The sequence below is a fragment of the Dryobates pubescens genome, chromosome 22 (genome assembly GCF_014839835.1).
Source record: "Dryobates pubescens isolate bDryPub1 chromosome 22, bDryPub1.pri, whole genome shotgun sequence".
NCBI classification, from domain to species: domain Eukaryota; kingdom Metazoa; phylum Chordata; class Aves; order Piciformes; family Picidae; genus Dryobates; species Dryobates pubescens.
Genome location: NC_071633.1, coordinates 8,715,570 through 8,733,716, shown reverse-complemented (window position 1 = coordinate 8,733,716; position 18,147 = coordinate 8,715,570). Strand labels below are relative to the sequence as shown.

The window sequence follows — 18,147 nt, the reverse complement described above, 5'->3', positions numbered from 1 at the left end:
TGCATGTTGAGACATACTGAACTGACTAAATTCAGTAAAAATGCACTGATTAATTGTGTGCGTGAGGCAAACTGGACATTGGGGGTACATTAGAAAGGCCTCTCCCTCCAAGATACTTATGCTGTATTGTGCATTTCTACTACAATAATGCGAACAGGGTTACCATCATATAGCCCTTTGTGCATCTGCAATCCAACCCAGGCCATGAAAGTAACCATTTGAAACTCTTATGCCAAGAAGGGGCAGTAAACAGCAAAATGATGGGATATTCAAAAGACAACTGAAAGTTACCTTGTTAGTCCTCTTGCAGTTGGATGCAGACTACAGTGTGGGGAGGGATTAAGGTTTGAAAACATAAATCCAAGCCTGTGAACAGATATCAAGAAGCAATTCCACAGCTAAACATTCAGATTAAGCCCAGCACATAAACAGGTTTCAAAATCCTCCTTATGCTTTTATTTATACCCACTTGAATGTGTACTCCGTCAAATCTCTGCCTCTCAATTATGGCTTCCTTGCTGGCAACAGAGGCACATTTCTGTTTGCTAACCTACACAGAAGGAAAATACATTCTGTTTATTATTTATAAGCGTAAAGTGCTGAGAGGCCTCAACAAAGCAGAGGGTCTAGTTTCCTCTTCACTGTGAAAACAGAGCACACCATATTCAGGAAGCTACTTTTCCACCCATGTCCTTAGGCCTACTGTTTTCTCTTGACTGCTTTTTAGGCAGTTTTCTGCTCAGTGCTTTACTGACATGACACTTGAGACATGCCCTGTTTTCTCTACTGATTACAGACAGGGAATTAGCTGGAATTTTAACTGTGTTTCAGTACTGCAAGGCAACTGAAAAGGCAGGGGAAAGCAACACTGAGAGATTTCTCCAACATCACACACCAAGTGACAGGCACAGTTACGAAAAGAGCCTTAGTTTTCACAGCCCCAGCTAATAATCTGTTCTAGTCAGCTAAACCATGCTACCATCTCTGAACAGCATCCCTGAATCAAACAAGTTTGTATTTACATGGTTTAAGTTGGCATTAACATATTGTGGACTAATATTTGCTTTGCAGAATTACAGACAGGCATCTCCTCTGCTATTTTATATGTTCACAGTCCTCCCTGGCTGGGGCTAAGCCTCCCATTACCTTGAACCAAGCCTGTCAGCATCACTCCCTTCATTCAATTGCTGAGTCAGGAAATACTCTGTAAAAGCTTGCCTTTTTTTTTTTTTTTAATGCCTCTCCTCCTGTTTTCCAAAGACAGGTAAAAGAATAAGCAATATTTAAAATACTTAAGGACTTAGCATCTGTTTGCTGTTATTTACCAGGAACATTTCTGTTTGAAACATCATAAAAGCAATCCTTAATCAAGAATTAGTTCTGCAACACTCCTTTAATTAACATTTTTTGCACTCCTATCATAAGAAAACTGGTTTTATTTGTTAGCAACATTTCCAGTTTTAATAACTTTGGCAGGTGCTATACCATTTACATGAATCCATGTTCTTATGCGAATACCCAGTTTGAGGTGATGCTTCTTTTAACATCAATGATGTTATGATTGCGATAAAAACACTGCAATGGCTGCCAATCATATTTCAAACTGCTGGGACTGCTACAGAAAATGAAGAACTGCTCCTCCTTTACAGGTTTGGATGCTGGAGTCCAAGGACTTCTGTATTTCCCAGATGCAGCTGGCTGTTCTTGCTGTCACACACTGCACTACATTCCTCAACTGATTGCTTTATCCTATTTTTTTTTTCCCCTGTTTGAGATAGCATTTTAAGGCACTAATTTTACAGCTTTCTGTTTTGTTTACAGAGAAAATAAAAGGGGATTTTACATGGTAAATGTACTAGGTCTCAATGCAGCAGTGAAAATATCAGAGGATGAAGGGACTGCACAGTTCCTTTGCTCCTCCATCTCCTGTACAGCGTATGTCATACTAGACACTGTTAAGACCTGGGAGGAGGAATGGAGAATGGAGAATGGAAAGAGAAAAGCAAAGAGAAGAGGGATGAACTCATCTCTATACAATGTTAAATTTACCCTTGGCAAAAACAGCTCACTAAGTCAGCAAGACCACCCTGAAAGCATATCCAGTGTGGGAAACAATTTGAGATACTGCTCAAGAGAAAAAGGCCTGGTGAAATAAAAGGCCGTCCTGATTCCCCTAATTCCCCTCTCCTTCTCCCTGGCTCTCAGGATTTTGAATGAAACATTAATACTGCTTCAGAAGCTTCTTCCCTCCAAGGCCAATCAGCTGCTCGGCAGGGCGTGAAGCGGTTGTTCATTTGAACAGCTAACGAGGGAATGGAAGGACAGACCTAATTCTAAGGCTTTTCCAGCATGGCTGAAGCTCACATTTGCCTTGACACATAGGGAATGACCTGAAGAGCCTCTCTCCAGTTTGGAGTAAGACAAGTGGTGCTGTATTCACTCTGCATAAACAAGCCCTACTTGTCAGAAGAGATCATTTTTCACAATACAAACATAAGATTTTTTTACTTTTTTAGTTTTAAGATTGGAGTAGACACCTCATCCTCCCTAGTACCATGGCAACAACTACCGCTGGAAATCTTCCTCATGACAAGGGGTACAGAAAAAACAGACAAACTACTGAAAATATCAAATCCCAGAACTTCCATTTTAACAAAATGTCTATTCCTTCTCATGGTGCACAGGACCTTTAAGATGAGAATTTAATCCTGAGACTGGATTTTAGATGTTCTTGTAGGAGAAAATTGCTCCCCCTCCAATTCCAGAAGGGAAAAAAAATTTGAGGTGGCTGGAGGTACTGCTGATTCTCTTGCTATTAAGGTCTGTTCTGGTTTCCAGCACCCAAGCAAAACAGAAAAGGAGGAACCAAAATACATCAAAGGAAGAAAGAGCAGTGCTGGGTCTCACTTGTAACACTACATCACAGAAGGACAGATATGGTAATTACTATGAAATCTCTGGCAAACTTATACCTGTGCACTGCTATTTTGGGCACTGCTTTTAGCTATTTTATCATCACTGGCTCACAGCAGCAGTAGGAAAGAAATCACCTTGACTAGTGAAATCACTCTTTATAATGTAACAACAACAGAAGAAAAGACAGGTGGAGAATGAATAAGGCAGGCAGGAGAAAGACAGTAACTTTAGATTGAGCAGAGGTATAAAAAAGTTACACCTTCTGCAGTTAACAGAAGCTGGCAGGCACAGTGATGCTGCTGCACAGGAAAGAGAGAAGGTGACAGGTTTTCCTTATTATGTGAAACCACAATGGCCAAGCTTTCTCCTCCTTGCTAGCCGCAGCCCTGCTGCCAGTGTCAGATCATGCTTTCTCTGGCAGACTTGCCAAACCAGGAACCCTCAAAACCCAACCCTGTAAAAAACAAATAAGCAATGACCATTTCATGAGACCCCAAGGCAGCTAATGCATTTGAACACATCTGCTTTTATCTTTTTCTACAGCAAACTCCCCAAACAAGCTCAAAAGTCTTTTGAATTCAGGAGGCGGAGGGGAAAAAAAAAAAAAGGCAAATGTTAGTGTAATATAAACCAGAAATACACTTTCTTACAATGGAGTATACTATAACAAGCTATAGCTACTACTTTTCCTATCTACTGATAAGCAGCTATATCCTACTTTTTTCCTTAGGTGCGTTCTGAAATTCCGTGCTTCAACTCAGTTAACTTCTGAGTGACCACAAATTTGCTTGGTGCTCTTTGATACACTAAAAACACTATGGGAAGTGATGTTTCCCTCTTCAGAGCCTTGGCCACCTGTTCTGCCCCTCACGTCCGTTTCCCAAGCAGTACAAGCATCAGGCTTCATGCTCATGCCTGCTGCACCAGGAGACTTCACCGCTCTTTGTGAAATAGCTCTGCATTTAGAACAAATCAAACCGAAAAAACAGGTCAACCCTTCACCTTTCTGTCTACAAGCTAAGCCTAATTTCTGGTCTCCTTTTATTTTTTTGATTCATCAATCACCATTAACATTTATCAATTAAAAAAAATATAAGAAAACCCAAAGTTTAAGTTAGACTTTTGTTCCCATGGATGCATTAGTGGCAACAGCAGAAACAGGCACCTTTCCTTATGGCATGGTCTACTGCAGAAGAGGTGACAATTATAGAATTAAACAAAATTCGATCTACTGATTTATTAGACTTGTGCTTTGTACTACTCAAAGCAAATTGGTAAAGCTTAAACAGTAGTACTGATAAAAGAATTTTCTGTTCAGAGCTTTCCATATTTGGTTGCTAATTTTTCAGCAGGTTAAAACTGCCATAATGCCACCGCTACATATCCTACATCAGCATCAGCCCTGCTATGGGGAATAGAATAAAACCAACTCAATACCTGCTTTATTTCCTTGTAGCCAGACTCAGGAAACACTCTCTTCCTTTATGCTGTGCACAAAACCTTAGCCTAATGAATACTTGAGATCACCCTATTTATGGTAGGTTTAAAAAAAACCCCAACCAACCAAAAAAAACCCCAACCAAACCAACCAAACCAATCAACCAAGCAACCCCCAAAAAACAACCAGACAGAATAACTAGAATAACTAGGAATTAATTTTATCCATTAGACTTTGCTGGAAAAAATATAATTAAGAAACTTCCCTTTTAAATGGGTAAAACTCCTACTACAAATGAAAACCAGAAGTTTGTAAGACTTACTGATATTATTATTATTATTATTACTATTACTGATAATTTTCTAATTAGCATTGTACACTCCTTTATATATAATATAGTAAGATAATTATTACTGAATTATGATTTGTAATTACACCTTTTGAAATATCTTAATAAGTAATGAAACTATTTAAGTCTGTAGGCATGAGCCTCTTGGAAATCACAAAATAAGTAGAAAGTTTTAAAAGAGATGTCTAAAGAGAACTTTATCTAACTGTGACCAAATGCCCAGCGAGATAATCTGTGTGAAAGATGAGTCAAACATTATCCATTGATTGATTAAACAGCAGAACAACTGCATTCTGAAATTATGCTAAATATGAGGAGAGAACAAACCATACCATTGAGGTCAGAGAACACAGATGAAATAAGAACTTTTAGGGAAATGGGCACTAAATAAAATGAGAGGCTGCTTGAGCAATGCGATGAGAACATTGATGTGAACAACCATCTGAAACACAAGTGTGTGTATGTGTATATATATATATATACACACACACACACATAACCTAGAGAACCAATGGAGAAACCAGACACAAAGTGTTTTGTATGAACACAAAAAAGTTCCATCACATAGGAGAAGGAAGTATTTGGGGAGTTTCACAGACAGTAACGATAGAATGAAAAAGCTTTGAACAAACTTCCTGATGGCAACTTAATAAACCGAGGAAATATATTTCCAAGGAAGTCAGTCAGGTATGTGTGAACTAAACTGAAAAAACAAAAGAGAGAGAAAATACACTGGAAGGAATGGCGCTATTTCAAATCCTAATTCCTATAAATTTAGATAGTTGTTGAAAGCTTTAACTCCAAAATTGTAAGTGCCTGACTTATCTTTTAGTTTGGTGGATTTATATCAAGCATCCAAAAGCTTTTGTTGACAGATTATGTATTCTTGGACTCTTTCAATGTTTATCTTTGGTAGACACATGTGGATTGTAAATTGGCTGAGACATACACATATGCCAGTTTCAACTGCATCCACTGTATTTCTGAATTCCAAATAACCACAGGATGTATACAAGATAAAATCCAGTAGCACACGTCTGCCAAAGGAAGCCAAACTGTAACAAATGTGCAAACCACCAGCTGTTGTACATAACATTTTCTTTAAGTGACAGAATTATTTCTGTATTCTCCAAATAAATGCACTACTTAATAGCACTACAGAAAATGCAAAAACCATTTATCTTGTAAAATGAACTTTAGGAATTACAGATTTTGTAAGCTGCTACTGACAATGTTTTTATGAAAAATCCTTCCATCTGTAATTAATTATTCCAAATTCTTATTCCTTGAACTAAAATTTTGTTAACAATATGAAAGCAACATAAAGCTTTAGACCGAAAGAATCTCTCTTCATCTCTTTGATCTAAGTAACGCCACAAAGGATCTTAAATTCATGACAAAATATAGCAAGAGATGCACAATACAATGTTCTGAAGTACAGCTTTGCACTAAAACAACAATGACCATTATTTTTAGTGGAGGAGAGCTAAACCCTACAAATGTGGTTTTAAACATAGATACATAAATTGCAGCTTATTTTCAATCTCAACTTATTGCACACTATGGTGATACATGGCCTCAAGACTGAATTTAGCTAGATCTCTGTTATGACAACAATAATTTCGGACTTCACATTTCTAGGTCTCTGAATTGTCAGTGTAATTAAACTCTCACCAATTAGTTTGGAAAGGAAATTTCCAGAAAGCTATCTGGAGTGACATGTGGCCTATCATTTGTACTTGGGTCACTAAATGCATGGATCATACAAAAAATGTAACAATTCAGAACTTTTCCAGTACTAAGAAACAGCGCTATTGTAACCCAGGTTCATGGGGATTTTGAGGAGTTAATGATCCATAAATCCATTACAGTAACACCTCTACTTTAGTGAGCAGAGCTTTGTGTGTCCAAATGTTAACTGTTGCCTGTGGAAGGCTTATGGATATTTCTTAGGAAGCTATAGTTAGCAAGTTCTTTTCCCTCTTCCCCCTCTCTAGGAGGAATGTGCAAATCCCATTGAAATAAGTTATGGCAAATGCAGTGCTGAAGTTTTAGTGACAAGCACAGTCATACGTACAGGGACTAAATTTAGCCTACTGTTTTTCATCAGCAAAACCTGCATTTAAGATGAGAATTCAGGTGTAAGACAGACTGTGTGCTGTTTAGCCATCCTGATTTTTAAAAGGTTGATGTTTTTGTTATTACTCTTCAGGTTATATTCAGTTATGTATATTTTTTGTTACTCACAGTTCAAAATAACCATTTTCTTCAATGTTCACTGCACATTTGGAGACACTGGCAAAAACTGTGGGATGACTGTAGAAATAACTGACTTCTGATTCAATCAGTACTCTATTCTAACTTCTAGGATTACTTCACAAATATGGTTGCAAGTAAATAAATATTATTTGGATGTGCACAGTGACTATAGTAAACACACAAGTAAACGTACTCCATTAAATACAAAAGGATGTAGTTGGCAGCAGTCTAACACAAGCATAACACTATTATACTATAATTTCAGTGCTAAGTGCACGCAATAAAGAACACATATTTGGTGTAATTCCCAAATAAGTGAGAAGTAAATCTAAAATGGCAATAGAAGACAGAAAGTTCTTGCTTTCCACACCAATAATGAATGTGGATGCAGAGGCAAAGAAGGGCTAGAAGTCCCCTTCCTTGTATGTTTTTCTCATAAGAGTTAAACTTACTTCTCCCCACAATGTCCAAGACCAGGGACAGGACAGTAGTTTGTCTTCTCAAGTTAAAGGAAAGTACTACTACAGTGAAGTAGCTTTACACCCCTGAAAAATGTCAAGTGATTTCAGTAGTGCCAAGATCATTTCATGTTTGAACAGTGGTTAATATGACTAGCCACCATCCCTGGAGGTGTTCAAGAGGGGACTGGATGTGGCACTTGGTGCCATGCTTTAGTCATGAGGTCTGTGGTGACAGGTTGGACTTGATGATCTTTGAGGTCTCTTCTAACCTTGGTTATTCTGTGATTTTGTGACTATATGCTCCAACATGATCAAAGCTCAAGATCAGTTTTATCTTAAGAATTATCTTTGTAGTCTTCCTTTTCTTTGGTTCTGTAGTGTAAATCATAACTTCAACATCTATACATCTTTAAGTTACCAGGAAAAAAGACCAACAATCTATTACAGCAAAAAGTTTCCTGCAATTAAATTAAAATCTTTATTTTATTTAAAATAATTTAATTATAGCTATAATATTAAGGGCAAAGGTAGTCCCTTTTAACAAAATTTGCTCCTTTTTTTTGCAGTTTGTTTCAAAGTTTAGCTATCTGTTTAAGACAAAACCCCCACAATACTGAACTCTCTCAGTGTGACAGGAAAATCTCTGAGAGTCTATTTGTTTAAATGGAATTAAACTAGCAGAGCATCTGAGGATGCAAGCAACAGGAAGTAATTATTTTCAGCTTCTGCAAATTTGTACCTGATTTTTCAAAAGAGAAAAACAATGCACACTTTTATTCAAAAGTACAGCATGTTTTTTTTAACTCTTGAACTGGCACTTTGGTTCTTGAAACCCAAAGGACCTTGGGCCTCACACTTCATTGATTTGACATCATGTCAAGTGAACACGATTCCCATGTGCCCTCTATTTGGCAAAGAGTTTTGCAGTAGCACAACATACAGAATACTATCAGTTTGGAGTTGTAGCATCTCACATTTGCTTTGCAAGAGGAAAATAAAAATATGGAAAGCAATGTCTCATAATGACTAAAATAAAACACAAACTGAGAGTTATTTCGCCCAGTCAAAACTTTTTCACGTCTTTACAAATTGTAAACACTTTCAGTATTTCTCTAGAGAAATCTATAGGCACTTGGCATATTGATGAAACTCTGCAGCTTGGTAAGTTCCTGGAAATGTTGGTGGGTCGGGGGGATAAACCACTAAATCACCCAAGATACAAAAACTTGAAAACACCGTATTAAGAAATGAAACTACTTTCTGAAGACAGGTTTTGTTATCAAATTAAGTTCTGAATTAAAGGAAAGCTTGCTGGGATGCTATATAGAATAGAATAGAATAGAATAGAATAGAATAGAATAGAATAGAATAGAATAGAATAGAATAGAATAGAATAGAATAGAATAGAATAGAATAGAATTAACCAGGTTGGAAGAGACCTTTGAGATCATCTAGTCCAACCTATCATCCAACACCATCTAATCAACGAAACTATGGCATTAAGCACCCCATCCAGTCTCTTCCTGAACACCTCCAGTGATGGTGACTCCACCACCTCCCTGGGCAGCACATTTCAATGGCCAATCTCTCTTTCTATGAAGAAATTCTTCCTAACATCCAGCCTAAACCTCCCCTGGTGCAGCTTGAGACTGTAATTGTGAGTATTAGCTTTCTAGGGAATGATCAGTCTTGTGGAATGGCACTCTTCATAGAAACCATTTGTTCTCACATTCCACCACTGTGCTGGGAGGCCACCTTTATGCCAGTTAAGCCTTTTTGTTTCTTAGTGCTTTTCTGTTTCCTGAAGTTGAAAGTAGATGTTAAAAAATAAAGGACTGATTAATAACATTCTTAAATTCTACTGCAAGACTGTAACTGCACCTTCTCATACTTTGTCTTCAATATCTATCACGTTTCCATGCCCATACGTTTTAGATTGTTGATTGCTGACTATCTGTACCTCCCTCCACCAAGTACTAAAATCTGACTTTCTGTCATGGTATAATATCCATTTCACACTAATGACCTGTAGCAGAGTTTATGCCCAATGGCCATCACTATACCTACAATATTCACCATATGTTCTGTTTTAGCATCTATTAGTTAATTTGAAAGCACATAACTACAAATATTTTAAGACCTTGCTGGCTTATCCTCATGGCGTGCAATGCAATACAACAGAAAAGGAGAGCAAACTTGACTTTAAATGGCCTAGCCTGTTTCTATATCCCTTATCTTTGGAAGCATCTTTTTTCCATCCAGTCCTTAAGTACAGAACAATTTCTTCTGACCTTTTCAGATTTTTTATTCCACATTTTCAAGGGCTGCATACTTTATAACTAAACAAAGAAAAACTCTATCTGTAGAAACTTTTGCGTAAGGTTGTCTTGGTGTGCAACTCTTTTACACTTTTCCTTTATATAACTTAATTTTACTGGTATTTAGCAAACACCAGCAAACATATGACATGTTAAACACTTCTCTGTTCTATTTAGCAGTCACTGGAAGCAGCACAAGCTGCTCTGAAGTTGTCAGCGACAACTACAAACACTACAACCAAAGGTAGTGCAGAAATCCTTCAGGTCTACAAAGAGCAATGGCAGCCTACCACTGCCATCTCTGGGAAGCTGGCTTTTTAAAAACAAAAGACTCACTACAGAACAACAGAAAAATTCCCAAGAGACCCAGTGGCAGAAGCTTTAAGAGCATTTCTCAAATGCCTGAATGCAACTCCAAAGCAGCTACCTACCATGGATGTGTAATTCATGGCTGGGCACTAGATAGACCAAAACCAGGGCACTTCATCCAACCACTGAAAAACGTCCTCTCTTCTATGCCAATCTCTAAACTATCCTAAATCAAAACCATGTAACTCTGCCTCCTGATGGTTTCTTGCCCCACCAAAGTATTCATCTTTTAAAAGATCCACAGTCACATGCACAAAAACTTATATACCCTTTCTGCCAGCTTCAATTCATGCCACACCAAGTTTTTGTTGCAATGAAAATCTATTCAGGAAATAGTCCACAAGAAAATTATACTTATTTTGGTCTTTAATTCTCTTTTAATGTCCTCTATTAAGATTTTCTGCCTTTGTGTTTGTTTGGGTTTTGATTTGTGTTGGGTTGGGTTTCGTTGGTATTTTTTACACATTAGTGTAATTATTCTAGTCAAGCAACTTCCATTCCTCATCTACAGTATTTACTTTATCTAGTGTCATGGGGTGATATTAAATTATCTTCAGTGATTGTTTTCAAATGCTTTACATGGTTTACACTTTAATATCCATAGGAGTCTGCCTTATGCATTATGTACTTGGTATACTCAGACTGAGCAATTTACCCTCATAAAATCCTTCTATGATACAGACTGTTATCAACACTCTGCAAATAGGGAACAGAGGAATGGAACAGAAGAAGATATTACCTTATTAAGGTATCCAAATGCTTAAGGATGCTTATTGGGATTTTAAAGGGTGCTCTGACATAAACATTTGTGAACCAAATGAAGATTTTTCACTAAATACCTAATTTTCACTTTTACTTTTCTGAAAACCCTTTAAAATCTGACTCGCCCATGTCACCCTTTAAATCCAGCGGACTGATGCATTAAACCTGGAACTCATTAGCCCTTGAAACTATGCTCTAAGCACTTTGCAGTGCTTCCCATAATAAGGCAAATTACATGAAAAGTAAAGATGCTGTGCACACCACAAGCATCCAGTCCCCTCCTGTCCCCCTTCCCTCCTGCCCTCCTAGTCTGAGTCACACACCACTCAGACGGCAGGGTGCCACACAGTCAACTGCATCAGATGCCAGGAATAAATGGGTGGATCTCTAGGGATCTGGCTGCTCAGTGCTGGGACTGAGGGGCACCAGGAGGTTAAGTTTGTAAACGAAGCCTGATATGAGGCTCAGCAACCCCTTAGCTTGCTCAGTGCCTCAATTAGGTTTGATTTTTTTCAGTACCTACTGTACCTGTATAGTCCCCTACCACTCCCATAACAAAGCCATCATCCATGCATGGCTCAAATCAAATGTGCTGTAAAATCAGCTGTATCCATCATGTAGTTGGACTTAGGCAAGTAGCCACTTTATGGCAGAAAAGCTTCTATAAGCATGGGGAAATGCTTTAAATCCTGTACAAAAGCTAATCATGTTTGTTTTCTAGCTGCACTTTTCCTAACTCTTACAAAGTTGTACACATTTTTAGATTGGTGTTTTGGCTGGCCTAGGTGGAAGTTGCTCAGTTCTCCTAATCAGATCACCGTCACACAGGGTGGAGGGGCAATTCACAACAAAGATTGCCTAAGTCTGCCAAGAAGATGCTGTCTTTCAATACAGGTTTTCTACACACCCCTGTTCAGACTACATTCACATGTTTAGACCACTAGTGGCTGTAAAGTGAATGGATCAGCTGTCAGGGCTTCTTAATACTATTTCACCCTTGTTAAGTCAATGAAACTCACTATGTAAATCAAGATGGATTTAGTCAATATACTATCCTTTGACTATGAATCATGTTATTTCTTTTGGAAGCCATGTATTCAGTCTTCTTACAGCCCATGCTATCACACCCAAGGAGCAACTAAACAAACTACATGGGCAGCCAGTTCACTGGGACAGTAGATGAATTTTAATCAAAGAAATGTTAAGATGAGGCAATTTAATAAATTCCTGACACTGCTACCCTACAGAAGTAGTTTCCAAATCAGGGCTTATGGATAACATGTTGCCTGCTAGACCCTCTGAGACTGGTTGCAGTGGCAAAAAATAAAAATGTTAAAATTCAGGCCAATAGGAAGACGTTGCCTGCAGTGTAACTGCTCCCTGCTGCTGCGTATCAGCTGGCAGAGGTCAGGGACCGCTGCTCTATGTAATTGAGCAGGTTTGCAACAATACTGGCAGGCTGTTGTATAATAATTGTTTAAGCAAAACAGGTTGAAATAGATACAGATTTTGTTTTATCCTTAGGTAGAGGTGATAAATTTTTACTGAACATGCTACGTTTAAACATGCTCCCAAACAGATGCCAGGTACTCTTTTTGCCCAAGGCTGATAGAAAAAAAGCAGGTAGCTTCTGAAGGAAATCTGAAAAGCTATTATCCAACTAGCTGAGGTTAAAGTCTCTATATGCATTTCAAGTAATTTACTATTCAAAGTGAGCCCTGATTTAAGCAGACACTTTTGGAATCATCACCTGATATACAAATATGTGATTGATCCCTTGGTAAATGAAAATTACAGAAAATCACAGGTGTCTGTCACAAAAATGACTGCTTATGTGAACAAAGCAATTAGATCTGCTTTTATGCACAAAACAGTTAAATTTGCCTAAAGAATCCTTACTAAACATTGCACAAATCGCTTTCATTTGAATATTCTGAAGTGAGTAAAAGCCAGAATGACTGCAAATAGGTTGGATACAAGTCAGCTGAATGTCAGAAATTTCCTTACTCATTTATTGTGATTGCAGATCTTTTTTACAAATAAATACTTTGTTTTGTTTCTTCTGGGCCTTTTAGCAGCACATCCAAACATTTGTCGGTGAGTTGCACTCTTGATTCTAGACTCACTGGATTACAGAAATATATTAAAGAACAGAGTGTCATTAGGCTGCCCTATACAAAATTAACTGATTTATTTTGGAGAATACTAAAGGAATTAATACCGTGCTGTGATGATCAGCTGATCTAACAGCAAAGCTTTCCAGTACAGCAAACGTTTATAAACTTTTAACTCTCTAAATGTCTCCTCATACTGAGCAAACTCAACTCGAGGATGTAAAAACAAATATAATAAACTCCTACTAGAAATTGTAATGTGCCTCTCCCTTACAGGCAGAGATTTACAGGGCATCATCAATCTTTCAACATTTTTTTGCAGCTTTCAACATTTTTTTCCCTCGAGTTAAAGTTTTTCAGTCAGAGTGGTATGCCAAGATAACAAAAAGCGACTATAACCCAGACACACGCACATACACAAAACCTCAGTGTACGTCTTGTCAGACCTACACCACCTGCATATGCTACAGAAATCCAAGAAACAGCCTTTTTAGCTGGCAAAACACAGAACTGGAAAGTTAGGTTAAATTCTGTCGCATTTCAACTGAGCTACGAACCCCCCCTGTCTTACAACTAAACCCAGAGTGCTAAGGAGGGCTCCCGGAGCACAGCAGCTGCCCCTCGGCTCGTGACACTGCAGCAAGCTACGGAGGAGGCAGCGGCGGGCAGGGAAGCTCCGACCCGCCCCGCGGCCAGGCTGAGCTGAGCCGAGCCGAGCCAAGCCGAGGGACGGAGCTGCCAGCCCTGCCCGCCCCCCGCGCTGCCCGCACCCGCTGTGGCGGGGAAGCTGCCCCACGAGGGGCTCGCAAACCCAACAGCTGGGTGCCGGGCGCCTGTAACGGAGATCCGGCAACACCGGCCGCAACGGCGAGCAGCCGAGCCCGGCAGAGCGTCCTACCCCAGTCAGACTGGAGCAAATGCCCTCAAAACCCCTGGCTCCTGGGGGACCTCCCTTCTCCTTTCCGCCTTCTCTTCCTGGCTGTTCGCACCCGGGGGATAGTTCCCGCCGTGCCGGCAGGCCTCGCCCCACGGCACCCGGCCTCCGAGGGATGCTCGAGGACGTTCACCCTCCTCCTGTAGCCAGGGCACTGGGGAGGCCGCCGGTGCCCGCGCTCAGCCCGCAGCCCGAACGGCGGCGGCCGTACCTGAGTCGGTGAGGCGGGGCCGGGCTCTGTCCCGCAGGTAGTAGATGAAATCCCGGCAGTTCTCGTTTTCCACCGCCCCGACGGAGCACAGCTCGGCCAGCAGCTGCAGAGCTTTCTGGCAAATCTCGTCCTCCCTGTCGCCGGGCATCGCCCCGCAGCATCCTCGGGAGCGGAGCGGAGCCCTGCGCTCAGGCGCCGCGCCGCTGCCCGCCGCCCGCCTGCAGCCGCCCGCGCCGCGGGGCCGCCGCCCGCATCATCCTTCTGCCAGCGGCGCCCGCCCCGCCGGGCCGGGCCGAGCCGCCCCGCTGCCGGCTTCGTCCCGCCGCCTGCGCGCCGCTGCTGGGGGCCGAGAAGGAGGGGGTCCCACCAGTTGAATGCGAGGCGGGGAGGGCCGGCGCCGCGACCGCCCAGCCTCGCTGTCGCAGCTCTCTCCCACGGCGGGAGCGAGCGGGGAGGGCGGGGGGGGGGGGGCGGCTGTGCCTCCTCCTAACCGGGCTGGTCGCCGCGCCCCTTTCCGTCCCGCGCCCCGACCCCCGTCCAACCCGAGGAGCCTCGCTCGGCGGCGGGCTCTGCTCGGGGCACCCCCGGCGCTAAGATCCTAGGCGAGTCTGGAAACAGGAGAGGGAGAGAACTTCACAGGCGCAGTAGGGTCTGGTGAAGGACGGTCCTAAGCGCGGGTCCTGACGGACAGTTCCTCATCCTCCTCCTCTCCATCACTGGCCAGGCCCAAACCTGCTCTTTGCTGGCCCGCGTTTACAGTTAATAGTTTGTTAAATACCGTATGTTTTTCATGTGTTCTGCCTGCCCCTCTTAGGATATTATTCCGTTCACTTAGCTAATTGTCTGGAAATTACAAGTAAGGTATGCCCTACCTGCTGGGAACCTAGCACAAGATAAAGTGTTTGATGCTTGCTCAGGACAGAATGGTGTTCTGCAGCAGGTACCTGTTTTGGCTTGGGTGATGGCTCAGAAAGAGCTAAACACGTATGAGAAACCCTGGGCTGAGAACCGGCCCTAGCTTGAAGGGAAGACAGGAGAGCCTCCCTGGAGGAGGTGCAGGGTAAGGACTCATTAAGCATGTTTATCCTGTCAAGTAGGGGATTTGTAAGGTGCTGCTTCACTTTCTGCATTTGTGGGCAGGGAGGCTGGTGGGTGTCAGGAGGGGAAAAGCTGAGAACTGGCTGCTCCATTTAACTTGATGTTTTTTCTTTCTCTCTCCTTTTTATAATAGTTTAAGCAAATGTCAGAGGCCATGGTGAGTTTGGAAAGTTCAGACTGCTGTGGATGTTCAGCCTACTGTTGAAAGACTGCTCATAACAGTTCTAGAAATAGTGTAGAGCAACATCTTCCAGCAGAAGCTTTTTTCTTTAAGGAAAAAAGTATGCCACTGAAATAACCTAAGATGCATTCTGCAAATGGAGTGGATGTTAACAGCAAAAGCTGTTTACTATTGTTATTTCTTGTGTCCTAGTGCCTTGGCAGCATTGCTTGTGTCTCAAAGGCATTACATTTTTTTCCTCACTTATACATTACTGCATAAGCCAGGTATAATTCTATCAGTAAATATGTAACTCTTTCACATTAGTTTGTTGTTATTGGGAATTAATAATAGGTAATAAAATGGTATACAGCTTTTGTTGTTATGGTCATATTTTTGAAGACTAGAGATTTTAATTATGTATATTTTTACATGTAAGCATAAGGAGATTTCCTACTACACTCAATAAATGCTGCACAAATATTTACCTTGGTGATGGAAATGCCAATATGACTGTATTGTTTCTCCAAGTTTCCAGGGGGGTGGACACACAGTTCTGAAGAGGTTCTGTCACTCACAAGTCTTTCTCTGAAGCTCAAGACAAGGCTTTAGTGGTACTGCTCCTCTTCCTACTTCAGATAAAGGAGGTAAAAATTAAATAATTTGGTAAAAGCAGATGTAAGAAAATAATTTTTGGGGAAAAAGAGCTTTAAGAGGTCAAGTGAATTATTTGTAGGTATGTAGGCATATAAGCTCTCTAGGAGTAGAAACTAGTATGCAAACTTAAATCCATGATACAAAATCAAGTCCTGGCCAATGCTGGCAATATGTAATAAAGAAGAGGAAAGGTAAGAATTATCAAGGACCAGTGACAGAGACATTAGAGAGGTATGGTCCAAGCTCTCTAGAGATCATTTGTGACCAAGTTTTGAATTACCATACAATTTGTGCATTGTGACTCATTTAAGCAGATTATTGGGCTACATTCTCGTGACCTAGATGGCTTTGCTGTTCTATAGGTTGTACTCTGTCTGGGACAGACAAAGTGATATTAATGCAGTTACTTAAGTGTGGGTTTTATCCTGTGGGCCCCCAAGCCTATCCATCACTAGCCTGGGATCCTTGCCTGCCACAGAGTGAGCTCTGGACAGCCTGCTGCTGAAGAGATAAATTCTTTGTCTTTCTCCCATAACTAAAAAGTATTCTTTTATGTTAAAATAACAGCAATTTGAAAGTGCTGAGATGTTTGTAATGCAGATGGTGAGGGCTGGAAATTTTTTTAGTCTGGTGGATCATGAAATTGTTTGGACATCACTGTTAGTGAACAAAGGCATCTATTCTCAAAAACTTTGAGCAGGTACTAAATGCACTTCCTAAGCAAACATCCATGTCTCTTTCTGGAGACAACAGGAGTAAATGTGATTTTATGTCTCAAAGCAAACACAACCTTTTCTTGCTGTGGTTGGTTGTGAAAACTGGATTATATCTCTCATTTTATTGGCATCGATTTTATGATTCTGTTCTTGCAGGCACTCCAAGTTGTGGTGAGTTTATTCACGTATCAGCTGCAGATTTTGCTCATTCAGAGGGCTGTTATGTGTGAGATCCCTAGTGAATGCTGTGCCGAGTAACTTAGGTCTGCAAAGTGCATTGCAGGATGCATTCAGACACTCTTGTTCAACTTATCACAAGAGATAGAACTTGTACAGACAGTAAGTCTGGTTTTACTGTTTAGCTTAGAGCTGCCCTCACACTATACAGTGTATTCAGACATTAGAAAAAGAATCCCTAAGCCTGCTGCACATGCAGTCAAAATAAGTTTAACTGTTTGACCTACAATGGTTCTGTCATCATCAGTTGACACATTCTTCTTTCTCTTCTTGAAATAAAGCTTTTCCCCTGTGTTCTGGCAGTAACACAAGGGTTGCTTGGCAATGAAATCATCTTCAAAGCTACAGCGTTCATGAAATGAATGCCTTTCTGAAAGAAACTAAGGCAACTTTCATCAGGATTTTTATTATAGATGTGCTGCAACTAGAACTTACCAAGTATTTCTATCAAGTATTTATGATTGTTTGAATGACAAATAGGCAGATATAGCTTTTCATGTTAATAGATTTTTCTTTTAAAAAATGTAAGAGAGAGGCCACATGTGTTCAGGGAAATCAAGGAAACTTGTAGGGCTAAACGCAACATGACAAACAAGGTTTGTTTTGGGGGGGTTGTTTATTTGTTTGTTCTTCTTTTTTTTTTCTTCCCCAAAGTCAAAGTGGCTGAACTCTGTGACTAAAGAGTAGGACAAAAATGCAGAGATCAAAGGGGACATTGTTGTGGTTAAAGGATGCCATTGTGCTTAAGGCAGCCACCTGAAGTCCAGGCTGTAGAAGGGAAATGCCAGTGCAGGATCAAAGATTGATAAATCTATCAAATCTTTCTCTTATTGGCTGTGCCAGATTTTCTGCTTTGCTGCCTTTCATAGGTGCGTATACTCTTCACCTTTTGTTCTTAATGCTCTTTTATGCTATACTATACCAATAGTAGAAAATGCTGTGGTGACCATGTTAGAAATAGTAACGTGGGTAACTACTACTGAGTTTTCATGAGACTGCTTCTCTGGGCAGCTTCGCTCTTGAGAGGCATTAGTTAGAAAATAGGTGTACCCCTACTGGGCTCTTTACTCTTCATTGACTGCTGGAGGCCACATGGGAAAAGGTCAGAGTTAACTAGAAGGAAGATGATATTATCACTCCAACCTCTA

At 40.7% G+C, this 18,147-nt stretch overlaps 1 protein-coding gene across 3 annotated transcripts in view; it reads right to left on the bottom strand.

Annotated features, from left to right (window-relative positions):
- SYT9 (synaptotagmin 9) overlaps positions 1–14,585 on the bottom strand; it is a 64,542-nt gene extending 49,957 nt beyond the window's left edge. For all 3 annotated transcript variants that reach the window (XM_054171859.1, XM_054171860.1, XM_054171861.1), the window contains exon 1: positions 14,132–14,585. In XM_054171859.1, coding sequence (XP_054027834.1) covers positions 14,132–14,279 — 148 coding nt within the window. In that variant the 5' untranslated portion in view covers positions 14,280–14,585. The remainder of the gene's footprint in view (positions 1–14,131) is intronic.
- Positions 14,586–18,147: the final 3,562 nt, after the last annotated feature.